The sequence below is a fragment of the Hippocampus bargibanti genome, linkage group LG09, assembly GCF_051943395.1.
Source record: "Hippocampus bargibanti isolate YZ-2025 linkage group LG09, ASM5194339v1, whole genome shotgun sequence".
Taxonomy (NCBI): Eukaryota; Metazoa; Chordata; class Actinopteri; order Syngnathiformes; family Syngnathidae; genus Hippocampus; species Hippocampus bargibanti.
Window position 1 is genome coordinate 2867897 of NC_142742.1, and position 13109 is coordinate 2881005.

Below are 13109 nucleotides of genomic sequence, written 5' to 3' on the forward strand. Positions count from 1 at the left end.
TACCAAAATCTAATAATAATAATAATACATTTCATTTACAAGCACTCTTCAAAACTCTCAAGGTCACTTCACAGTATGTTTGCTTTATAAAGTGAGTATTGTGACTATTTTTTATTTATTATAGTACATATGCTTGTCTGTGACTAAAGTGTCCTTTAGAGCGTTGAAATGCACTTAAAATGTAATGTATTATTATTATTATGGTCAAAATCGGGAGTCCCCCAACCAAACAAAGAAGACATACTAGCTAAAGTTGATTTTTTTAAACCTTTATTTTACATTGCACTATATATATATATATATAGTCTACAGTCTAATTATTTGTGGCAGCAGATTTGGGACATCCATGGGAAATTCATCTTTAATAAAACTGTACAAAAATGAGAAAATACTGCAGCTCCACATGTATTCATCCCAGAAGACATACAGAGACGGACAATCGGATGTATGGCGGATGTATGTGGGGCTAAAACTCGGCCTCCCCACCCCCACCCTCTTTTGCACAGTGCTTTAAAGCCAAGCAAAAGCCTTTATCCAGCAGTGCGTACGCAAAAGCCCGGAAATCTCACACACTCGCGTACACGCCATCAAATGTAAACATCACGGTGATGTTCTTATTGTGGGTAAATACAAATGTCAAGATAATACGCGTTTGTAAACACTTAACGTCATGCATCCATTCAATGGAGGACGAGATTATTCTTCTGCCCCGCGGGTTCCTCATCCCACCTTTGAGGGACCCAGTCATACTTGAAAGGGAGAGGTCACAAAAGGTGAGAGGAATTGACCCACGTATAGTATGTGTGAGATAGGCGGCAAGAATAAAAAAAAATGCTCAATGTTGAGCCATTCCATATCAAACAGTCAAATTTAAAGGTAGTTTTAAAGGACAACCGACATCACTTTTTTGTTTCCTAACTGACATAAAAAAAAACGTTTTATAGCATCTAAAATACCCAAAACATGCAGTATGATATTTTTAGTCAAATGCAAAACACCAATAAAAATGATTTAAAGTGTCCAAAATCTGCAAAAAAATGAACCAGGAAGTGGCTAGTTTTCAGGAGGTCCCGCCCCCTTGTTCGTGACATCACACCAAAATGTCTTGCATTGCTGGAGAATCAAAACAATGGCTTCAGTTTCGGAGACTATGCTTTCTTGTTACACATCCAGTTATGAATATGATTCAAATAGTTCTGAAGAGGAAAGCATACATGTTTGCAATCGATTAAAGAATTTATTCCGTGCCATTTTGAGGCAATAGGTGGGGGGGAGGAACGTAGCACGAAAAAAAAAAGGCAGAAAATGGCGACAAAGCTCCGTGTTAGGAATTAATCAGCTCATTCCCACAGGCTGATTAATTCCTTACACGGAGCTTTGTCACCCTCTTCTGCCTATTTTTGGTGCAACACGAAGTTTTCAGACCAAACAGCAAAATGCATTGACGTGATGGAAGTACTGCTACAATGTGTCCTTTTTTTTGGTTTGGGGCGTTCCTTCAGTGACGTCACGTACGGACTTGTCAGAAACTCAAAAACAAGACTTCCGGAATATTCATCGCGAGTCTTAAAAGGTAAAATATAGCTATATGCGGCCGAATCTTATTAAAATACGCTCAGTAGAAGTCATTTGAAGACATTTTAAAAATTATGGACACAACTTGTCCGGAGATGTCGGTTGTCCTTTCAGGAATATGATCATGTTTTCATATATTATTTGTATGTGTGTGTGTGTGAACCTGAAAAACAAACCTGATTATTACGATAAGCAAATGACAGATTGACAAATGACATCAAAAGAGATGAGCATAGATAGGTTCTGATGTATTTTGGTCCTCTCACAAGAACAAAAAAAAAATTGTGCAAAATGCACATTGCATGGCTACTGCTTGGCATGTTTGTCACTATTCTTTTGGCTTTAAAAATGCGCTTTGTGTTTTGGGTGATTTGGCGATGGTGGAGCTGGTTGAGGACAAAATTCAAGAATGAGAATCCCCCCCCACCCACCCCAACGTTTTAAATATAAAAATGAGACAAAAAAAATCTAAACAGCATTTTTGTTTTGTTGTTGTTGCTGAGAAATTTCCATAACTTCTTACACGAATGCAAAAAAAAAAAACAACAACATGATACGGAAAATATATGGACAAAAATCTCTTTGGTGTTACACAAAAGATGGCCGCGATATCTCGTCAAATTTCAACTGCGTTATTTATGAATACAGTAAAGTCTCGTTATATCGATATTCAAGGGAGTCCGAAAAAATATCGATATAACCGGGACTATCGATATATCCAACCCTGTTTGCATGTAATTTTCTCCGTGTGTACATAGAAATAGTATCGATATAACCGGGACTATCGATATATCCGATATCGATATAACGAGACTTTACTGTATTTCGCAGCGACAAGCATAAAAAAAAAACCATGAGAAGGTTTCTTCGGTCATCATCTGTACTTCTTTGAAGGTGTCGGACGTTTGGCTTCTTATCTAAGAGGCTTCGTCAGTGAACTTCAAATTGGCTGGTACAGATGACGGCTGAAGAAAACCTTCTCATCGATGGACCACTCCTGTACGACTGAGAGCTTACACAGACAACAGCGTCCAAAAAAAACTGAGCCCATACATACACATATCCCTGAATATATGTATGATCGCAAACACGCGGCTAACCGGTTAGCTTAGCAGAGATGTGTTAGCAAAGGCAGAAATAAGAACAAACTACGCTAATTGAGAACTCCAGAACACGGCGCAATTAGTTAAACTAACAAGGAAAAATACAGTGATACCTTGGCTTACGAACTTAATCGGTTCCCAGACAGAGTGTGTAAGGTGAAAAGTGTGTATCCCAAAAATTAATTTCCCATAGGAAACCATTAAAATGAGAATAATTCGTTCCCAGGTCCCCATAAAATATAATTTGCTACTTTCTAATTTTCTAAAACTACACAAAATATACCTTATTTTATGTATAATAAATGTACTATGGTATTATAATTAAAGAAATAAACTGTACTATATAATAAAGTCGTTTTATTTACCTTTGTGATGGTCGTTGATGGTTTGATGGAATGGAGTGGCTGATTTCATCATAATTAAATATTTGATGAGGAACGTAGCCTTCTTTCACCTTCTTGATCTGATGGGAATTTTAACCTTGCAGTCTACACTCACCTTTGAACTATCAAAGTTGAAACGAGTCCAAATTTCACCGTTTTCTATCCATTTTGTCACTCGCTCTCCGTCGTCTGCTTGTCTCTTTAATGTTTAAGCCACCTCCCCTCACTGCTGTGTTCTTGACCAATCACGTGGCTTTACCCGAGGACTGGGGGCGGGGAATAGAGGACAAAAACAGTCGGCTGCCATGTTCTTTTTTGGAGAACGGCGTCATTCTCTCTGTCTGTAAACCCACCCGACCCCCTCACTGCTGCGTTCTTGACCAATCACGTGGCTTTACCCGAAGACTGGGGGCGGGGAATAGAGGACAAAAACAAGCCGTCTGCCATTTTCTTGTTAGAACCGGCTCGTTCGCGAACGACACATCACTCATTGTGGCAGCTCCGTGTGTATTCCGAAAAATAGTTTGTATGCCAAGGTAAAATTTTCATAAATTTAACGTTCGTCAACCGCAAAGTTCGTAAGCCACTGGGTTCGTAAACCGAGGTATCACTGTATATAAAAATAATAACAAACAAAAAGAAAAACGTGAAAATAATCATCACAGCAGAGCGAGAATGGTAATGAAAATAGAAATGCTCTCATTCTCCTCCCATAATAGCCCAGTCAATACAGTGAATACCGTTTCCAGTGTACTTCATTGCCTCTTTTTCATTCTGCACGCAATTTATGATTATTTTTTTTACACATTTTTGGGATGGACTACAGCGGAATACCATCCAATCGAAGCCTTTTTTTTTTACACAGAAGGAACAGAGGAAAAACTCCTCAGCAGGAGCGTAAACGACCTTCCAGAAGTGTGCAATTCTTTCAAAATTCATACAAATTAATGCCCGGTGAATAAAACTCTTCCAAAATGACTTCACACAAACTTAGTTCGCGTCCTGATAAATAACACAATTCCCTTCCCAGCGAGCCCTGATTATGAAATTTGTGTTCTACTGATAAATAAGTTAATTTTCCTGCGGCCTGGTAGATTATTCCAGAAACACTTTCTGTGTATTGATAAATAATCCAAGAAGCATCATTTGTGAGTGTGTTCTGATAAATATTCAAATAAATGTCGAAAATAGTAAAAAAAAAAAAAAAAAAAAAAAAAAAACTTTACCGTGTCCGTACGAATGATGAAACAAGTCTTGATAAATAATCAAAATGCTCATCAAATGAAAGTGACTTTTTTTTTTGTTTTGAACTAGTCTACTACCAGCCCTTATTTTGTAGGAGCTTCATCAGGTCCTGTTTCATATTCCCAAGTGCTTCAAAATAGCCTTTTCCTTTACACAAAAGACATAAAGACGGAATCCTTCTGCAAGACACCATTAAACTTCAATGATTGCACTTAAAAGGACGGGTGGGGTAGGGGGTGGGGGGTGTTGCAGAGTAAGATCGGTAGATTTTTATTTGCCCATTTAGGCCTGCAGCTGCGGTCCTTTTAGCCAGTGAAGACAATGCACAGCAAAGTGACCCTGCCAACCCCCCCCCCAAATGTGTGTGTGCATGATTACAGTGTCCCCAGTTCATATCACGGCGTTGCCTACCATCATCAGAGCTGGTACCACTTCTTATCTTTGTACTTTTGCATCATCTGAGAGTAAAAAAAAAAACAATTAAAAAAAAAACAAAGCAAAAGTTAGGAGGAATGGCGGAAATACATTTTTTTTTTTAAACCAATCAGTCGTACAGTGATACCTTTGCTTACGAACTTAATTGGTTCCCGGACAGAGTGCGTAAGGCGAAAAGTGTGTATCCCCAAAAATTAATTTCCCATAGGAAACCATTAAAATGAGAATAATCCGTTCCCAGGTCACCATAAAAACACAATTTTCTACTTTCTAATTTTCTAAGCCTTAAAACTACACAAAATATACTTTATTTCTTTAATTCTAATACCATAGCACATTTATTATACATAAAATAAACTGTATTGTATAATAAATTCGTTTTATTAGCCTTTGTGATGGTCGATGGCTTGATGGAATGGAGTGGCCAGTTTCATCAGCATTAAACACTTGATGAGGAACGTCGCCTTCTTCTTTCACCATCTTGAGGAATGATCCCCTGTCGGTGCTTTGTCTGCGATAATTTTACCTAGTTCCTCATCGATTGTTTTCTGTTTAGCTGGGTTGATAGCTTTTTGCACTAAGTGTACAGATGGCTTGTGCAGGTTATTTGTGGAGCCTGATTGTTGGGATATGTTAACCTTGCAGTCTACACTCTGCCTCTGTACTATCAAAGTTGAAACAAGTCCAAATTTCACTGTTTTCTATCCATTTTCTCACTGTCATCTCCCTGTCTCTTTAATGTTTAAACCACATCCCCTCACTGCTGCGTTCTTGACCAATCACGTGGCTTTAACTGAAGACTGGGAGCGGGGAATAGAGGACAAAAAATGTCGGCTGCCATTTTTTTTGGGGGAGAATGGCTTCACTCTCTCTCTGTCTGTAAACTCCCCCTCACTGCTGCGTTCTTGACCAATCACGTGGCTTTAACTGAAGACTGGGGGCGAGGAATAGAGGACCAAAACAAGCCGGCTGCCATTTTCTTGTTAGGAGAAAGGGCTCGTTCGCCAACGACACATCACTCATTGTGGCTCTCCGTGTGTATCCCGAAAAATAGTTTGTATGCCAAGGTAAACTTTTCATAAATTTAACATTTGTAAACCAAAAAGTTCGCAAATGGAGATATCACTGTATCTGTGTCTAAAAATGTTATTTTTATCTGAAAAGCTCCCCCCCAAAAAAGTGTCGGACATACGTCATGAGCGTGCTTGGAGAAGGAATCCGCGCTGGCCATCATGGCAGCAGTTCTCTCCTCCAGCTCACCCAACTTCTGTCCTCTCTCGTCAAGAGCTACCCGTGCTCGGGCCAGGTCGCCCACTACGCCCGACGCCGCGCCCTTCATGCCTTCCATGTTGCCCGGCCCGGGGATGTGCTGGGCAAGGCTACGGGAAGCCTTCCCGGATGCGGTTTCGCCGACTGGCGGGAGGGACAGAATATGTAGCACAAACGCATAAAGAACGGTACAGATATTGGTTTTATGATCAACAGGAATGATTTGAAGCACTCACAAAGATCTTCCCGATCCAGAGACTGAGCTCCTCCGCCAAAGAGGCCTTTGAAGAAACCTCTGTTGGGCGCTTCCGGGGTCTCCACTGGTGTGAACAACTCACTCAGCATCTCCTACAAGATGCAACAATTGTCTGTGAACCTTTCTTTAGGGAGTAGCCTGGTGCAGAAATGCATCAAAAAAGAAATAAACAAAAAGAAATAAATAGCTAGCTGGCTACCCAGCTAGCTATGTGGTTATCAAGCTCGCAGCTAGATAGCTAGACAGAGAGATAAGTAAATAGCTGGCTGGCTAGCTACCTAGGGAGATACTGACCTAGCAAGCTACCTTCCCATCTAGTTGCTTACCTACCTAGCTATCTACCTACCTAGCAATCTATCAATCAAGTTACCTACCTACCCAGATATCTACTTACCTAGCACTCTAGCTACCTATCTAGCAATCTAGTTACCTACGTACCTAAATAGCATTCTAGTTACCTACCTACCTACATAGCAATTTAGTTCCCTACCTCGCAATTTAGTTACCTACCTAGCAATCTAGTTACCTATCTACCTAGTCATCTAGTTACCTACCTAACTATCTACCTAGCTGGATACCTACCTACCTAACTAAATAGCATTCTAGTTACCTACCTACCTATCTAGCTACATAGCAATTTAATTACCTACCTAGCAAACTACATAGCAATTTAGTTACCTACCTAGCAATCTAGTTACCTCCCGATCTAGCTACATAGCAATTTAGTTACCTACCTGCAGCTTCGCAGGTGCTGGTCGTTACAATCAGTGGCAGTCAAAAGGACTCCCGGCACGACCATTTGTTATCGGGTCATTGTATGCATTGTATGCTGTGCTTGTGTTTGTTTCACCTTGGCGGATTTTTAATCTTGGTTTTCTTTTAAAACTTTGTATCTTTTCTGTTCAGATGATTTTGATGTTTTAGATTTTGTTCCTGCTGATTTTATTTTAATACACTTTGTCAAACACAACCTCCTGCTCCCTCCTGCCTGCTTTTTGGGATCCACAACCGGGATCACCATCTTGCAAACCGTGACAGTAATGTAGTTACCTACCTGCCTAGCAATCTACCTACCTAGCTGGATAACTCTCTACCTAGCTGGATACCTACCGACGTAGCTAAATATCATTCTCGTTACCTACCTACCTAGGTACATAGCAATCTAGGTACCTACCTACCTGGATAGCTATTTCGCGAAGTATCCATCTAGCGAAGTATCTATCTAGCGAAGTACCTATCTAGCAAAGTACCTATCTATCTCTCTAGGTGGGTAGATAGGTGGATAGATAGCTATCTTGCTAGCTAGCTGGCTCTCTAGCTAAATAGCTCGAGAGCGAGATAGATACATGTGACTTCCTGGCCCTTGAAGACCGTAAGCTATTTTAAAGACGGCAACGATCAATACCTGCAGATTGTCATAGGTCTCCTGGCTGTAGGTGATCCTCTGCACCTCGGTGGGGGAGGTGAGATACAAAGCCTGGCCCAGATTGGAGAAGCAGAACGTCCGGGCTATCCTCATGTCCGTAAGCGGCAGGTAGTTGACGTCCAGGAGGGGGCGCAGACTTGGCAAGCTGTAAACGTGTCGGGAAAAATCGTGATGACATCACCGGTACCCTTCAAAACAGTTTTTTTTAACGGCGTCGAGCGTCTACCTGAGCGTCATGATGTGTCCGTTGGCGCAGAAGCAGGCGATGCAATTGCCGCCGGCCATCTGCACAACGTCAGCCCTCAGTACGAAGGACGACTCGGTGATGTTGTGTTTGTGGACGCGCGTCTGGGACGGCATGGCTAACACTTTGGCCTGCTTTTCCGAGCACAGGACGGCAAACTGCAAATCGTGGCCTTCCTGCGAAGGAGGCGGCGACGCCGGCCGGCGCCAACGGCTGCGCTCCTTCTCTTTCTCCTCGTCGGAAGCGTTGGGATCGTACCACGGCTCGTAGGAGGCTGGTAGCACGGCGCCGGCGGCGTCCAGCAGGGCCATCGTCAAAATGCCTCCTTTGAGTTTGGCCATCGTGCCTTCAAATGCCATTGTCGGGTATTTAGCTTGAACGTAGCATATTTCACATTGCTGTAACGCAATACAGTGATACCTCAGTTTACGAACGTGATTGGTTACCAGAAAGTGTGTGTGAGGCGAAAAGTTCATCTGCCAAACATTTATTTCCCATAAGAAATCATTAAAAATGAGAATAATCCGTTCCCAGGTCCCCATAAAACACAAATTTCTACTAAATAAGCCTTAATACTACACAAAATATACCTTGTTTTATGTATAATACATGTGCTATAATCTAAAAAAATATAATATAAAATAATATAATATAATATAATATAATATAATATAATATAATATAATATAATATAATATAATTATGTATTATAATAACAACAATAATAATACATTTCATTTCCAAGTGCCTTTCGAAACTCTCAAGGTCACTTCACAGTCACAGGACCAGTTTTTCTGCAGGTGAGCAGGGGCAGCCACGTGCCACAGGTTCACTCAACCCGTAAATAACTCAAATAGATAGAAAGTTAGCTAGCTAGCTTATATATAACTAATAGCTAGCTAGCTAGTTAGATAGTGAATTAATAGCAAATAGATAACAAATTGCTATCTATTAGCTAGCTACCTAGCTGGCTATCTATTTGCTATTTATTTGTTATCTAGGTAGCTATCTATTTGCTATCTATTAGCTCTCTACCTGGCTGGCTATCTATTTGCTATCTAACTAGCTATCTGGCTACCTAGCTAGCTATCTATTTGCCATCTATTTCCTATCTAACTAGCTAGCTGGCTACCATACTAGATATCTATTTGCTATCTAACTAGCTTGGACGCTAAGTCACACAAAAATACACCTTGTTCGTGTTTTTCGATGATCTCATTCTTCTGCTCGACCATAATTTTCTTTTGTGTCCTCTTCGACTTAACACTAGCCTGTGGTGGGGTCTTTTTCAGTCCCATAATAGCAACAGTACTCCACACGATAACAAACCACGTCTGCACTCAAACAGAGGGGGTGGAAAACTAGTCCACCATCCACCGTGTCGCTGCGTGGTTCGGTTCGTCTGCCGAAAACTAGTTCGTATGCCACGATTATATTCTCGCGAATTTAGTGTTCGTAAGGCGAAAAGTTCGTGAACATAAGCATTTGTAAACTGAGGTATCACTGTTTTTGCATCCTATTTCAAATCCGATTCTTATCATGATTACCGCAGGAGGAGATGGCGACGGGCTGCGTGAGCCTGTTGTCATCGCCGGGGGGCAGGTTGAAGGCCACCAACATGACGGAGCCCTGGGTGGTGCCCACCAGTGCACAGGGGGTGGGCGCTCCCTCTGATGACTTCTTGGGGAAGGTCTCGCAGAAGGCTAAGGCGCAGACGGCGTCGCGGGACTCCCGGTCTACGCTGGTCACGCTGGAACTGCGCGAGCGGCTGAACGAGATGTCCTTGGAATCTGGATTTTTAAAAAAAAAACAGGGGGGCGGGGGGATATTTCAGGGTGTTAAGTCACTTTTCGGGTGTGAAAACTGAGCGAGGCTGATTTTAATGCGAGTTTTGACTGTGTTGCATTTGCTTCTGCTCAATATGGACTTTTTTCAGGTTCCCAGTGTATTTAGGACACACCAAAAGGAGAAAAACAATGCATTGAAACAAAAAGAAAAAAAGTACAGTGATACTTTGGCTTACGAACTTAATTGGTTCTCAGAGAGAGAGTGTAAGGCGAAAAGTGTGTATCCCAAAAAATAATTTCCCATAGGAAACCATTAAAATGAGAATAATCCGTCCCAGGTCCCCATAAAACATAATTTTGTAATTTTCTAAGCCTTAAAACTACGCAAAATATACCTAATGTTATGTATAATAAATGTGTTATGGTACTATAATTAAAGAAATAAACTGTACTATATAATAAAGTTGTTTTTTTACCTTTGTGATGGTCGTTGATTGCTAGATGGAATGGAGTGGCCGGTTTCCTCAGCATTAAACACTTGATGAGGAACGTAACCTTCTTCTTTCACCAGCTTGAGGAATGATCCCTTATAGGTGCTTCCTCTACGATCATTTTACCTAGTTCCTCATCAATTGTGTTTTTAGCTGAGTTGATAGCTTTTTGGATCAAGTGTACAGATGCCTTGTGCAGGTTATTTGTGGAGCCTGATTGATGGGAATTTTATCCTTACAGTTTACAGTCTGCCTTTGAATTATCAAAGTTGAAACTCTCTCACTGTCGTCTGCCTGTCTCTTTAATGTTTAAACCACCTAGCCTCACTGCTGCGTTCTTGACCAATCACGTGGCTTTAACAGATGACTGGGGGCGGGGAATAGAGGACCAAAACAAGCCGGTTGCCATTTTCTTGTTAGGAGACCGGGCTCGTTCGCGAACGACACATCACTCATTGTGGCAGCTCCGTGTGTATCCCGAAAAAGAGTTTGTATGCCAAGGTAAAATTTTCTTAAATTTAACGTTCGTAAACCGAAAAGTTTGTAAACCAAGGGGTTCGTAAACCAAGGTATCACTATAATTAAAATAAAAAAATAAAATCACCAACAGCAGCAGCAGCAGCAGCACCCAGATGCAATTGAACCTTCTTCGACCCCAAGTGATTTAAGCGTCACCATGTGCAAAATGGCAGCCGGCTAAACCACCCCCAAGCCACAGCCAGCCAGCTCGGCCACTGGCGCACTCACTCATGTTGTGGTCTGAATTTGCGGCGGGGAAGACCAGCTTCACGCTCTTGCGGGTTGACGTGGGCGTTCCGTTGTGGTTGTGGTAAAAGCGTTTCCTGGATGACATGGAACGCCACGCTGCCCGCCGCGCAAAACACATATAACACTTGAAATTGTTTTAAAGCTTGAATTTTAAATCAAATCTGTGTTTAAAGAGGGGGTGAAAATAAATCTACCAAAAAATAACAAATAAAATAAGATTGATACCAGCTCAAGCTTACCCGGGTTTGGTTTTTGGTCATTAGACGAGCTAATTTTCCGCGACATCCTAGCTGAAACACAAACACAAGACCCCTTGTTTAAGAGGTAAAACTTGGGGGGATATGATTAAAAACAAAACAAAAAAAAAACTTTTTGAAGGAAAGATTTCAGTTGGATTGTTAAAAAAAATGATTTAGGTGGTGATATGACATATGATAACTGCCCCTCGTTGAATGCCATGTATAATACTAATAATACATGTCATTTATAAGCCCCTTTCACAACTCTCAACGTCACTTTACAGTCACGGTATACGTTTTTCTGTGGGTGAGCAGCGGCAGCCACACGCGGCAGCCACACGCGCCAGCGTTCACTCAACCCAGAAGTAACTCAAATACATAGAAAGCTAGCTAGCTAAGAGACAGCTGCCAATAGTAATAATAATAATAATAATAATAATAATAATAATAATAATAATGCATTTCATTTATAAGCGCCTTTCACAACTCTCAACGTCACTTTACAGTCACGGTATACGTTTTTCTGTGGGTGAGCAGCGGCAGCCACACGCACCAGCGTTCACTCAAACCCGGAATAACTCAAATAGATAGAAAGCTAACTAGTTAGCTAATAGCTAGCCAATAAATAGCTAGCTCGCCTGAAAGCTAATAGACAGCAAATAGATAGCAAGTTGGGTAGCCATAGAATTGAATCCACTGGTACAGTTTTTTTTTAACTCAAACTTAAGAAGTACCATATTTACTGCTCTATAAGACGCACCTAAAAGAAAAGATTTATTTAAATAATATTTTTCAAAAGCTGACCATGCACCTTATGTATGAAAAACGTTTTAAAATATGTCATTCATTGAAGGTGCCCCTTATAATGCGGTGCACCTTATGCATGGAAAAGGTTTTGAAATATGTCTATCGTTGAAGGTGCGCCTTATATTCCAGAAAATACGGTACTTTACTAAAAGGGGCAAAAAAAAACTTCTGATATAGATGCGCAATCGATTCAAAAACATCATTTAACTCATTCACTGCCAGACGATGAGTAAAAATGTGTCTACTCCGGTGCCAGGGTTTTTGTCATTTACATTCAAATTGAAGAAACCACAGAATATTGAGTTTTAGGACTACATAAACATTCAAAACAGTGTAAGGAATCTTAGACTCTCTTCTTTCACGAGAAAAAAAAAAAGAGTTAATTCCTAAGTTATATGGGTCTGGAGTTATCTGAGCTTGAAATGGGGGCGGATTTACAAAATGGTTCTAAAATACAAACCAACCGAGAGGTTGGTTAGCTAGCAACATGTTTGTCTTGGACATGAGAGCTTCTGCGATATTTATAGTCAATTTTTAGTTGTGAACATGTCAAATCACAGTTTCGGTCTTATCACCACCTTTTTTCTTCTTCTCCACAATCAATCAAAGGCCATGAAGAACACGCTGATTACGCTTCAAAGAATACAGCCAAGAGGAAGAAGGATCAAGAGGAAAGCCAAACAGTTAGTGTGTCGGCAATACGGCAGCCTTGGAATCACGAACGACTGCTCAGTTGGATGTTGAACATAATATTCTGAGGCTTGGAGCAGGTGTTCCATGTTTTAACGCCTGCCACAAAAAAAGGAATTAAATTGGGCTCAACATTTGCTATCTATAATGATAATAATACATTTATAAGCTCCTTTCAAAACTCAAGGTCACTTTACCTATTAGCTGTCTTGCTGGCTGGCTAGCTAGCTACCTATCTATTAGCTATCGATTAGCTAGCTAGCGATTCACTATCTATTAGCTATCAATGAGAATGTTCCTTCAGCCGTCATCTGTATTTCTTTGAAGGTGTCGGACATTTCGCTTCTTATCCAAGAGGCTTCGTCAGCAAACTTATTTTTTTTGCTGGTAG

The 13109-nt window shown here is 40.8% G+C and overlaps 1 protein-coding gene across 6 annotated transcripts in view; it reads right to left on the reverse strand.

Annotated features, from left to right (window-relative positions):
• Nucleotides 1–274: 274 nt before the first annotated feature.
• Nucleotides 275–13109, reverse strand: part of stxbp5b (syntaxin binding protein 5b (tomosyn)) — a 37060-nt gene continuing 24225 nt past the window's right edge. For 2 of the 6 annotated variants that reach the window (XM_089003798.1, XM_089003797.1), the window contains 8 exons: nt 11222–11272; nt 10962–11078; nt 9484–9726; nt 7919–8282; nt 7672–7837; nt 6247–6358; nt 5934–6154; nt 275–4764 (listed from right to left, as the gene is read on the reverse strand). In XM_089003798.1, the coding sequence (XP_088859924.1) occupies nt 4723–4764; nt 5934–6154; nt 6247–6358; nt 7672–7837; nt 7919–8282; nt 9484–9726; nt 10962–11078; nt 11222–11272 (1316 nt within the window). In that variant the 3' untranslated portion in view covers nt 275–4722. The remainder of the gene's footprint in view (nt 4765–5933; nt 6155–6246; nt 6359–7671; nt 7838–7918; nt 8283–9483; nt 9727–10961; nt 11079–11221; nt 11273–13109) is intronic. The other 4 variants (XM_089003800.1, XM_089003799.1, XM_089003802.1 and 1 more) reach the window with 2 other exon arrangements.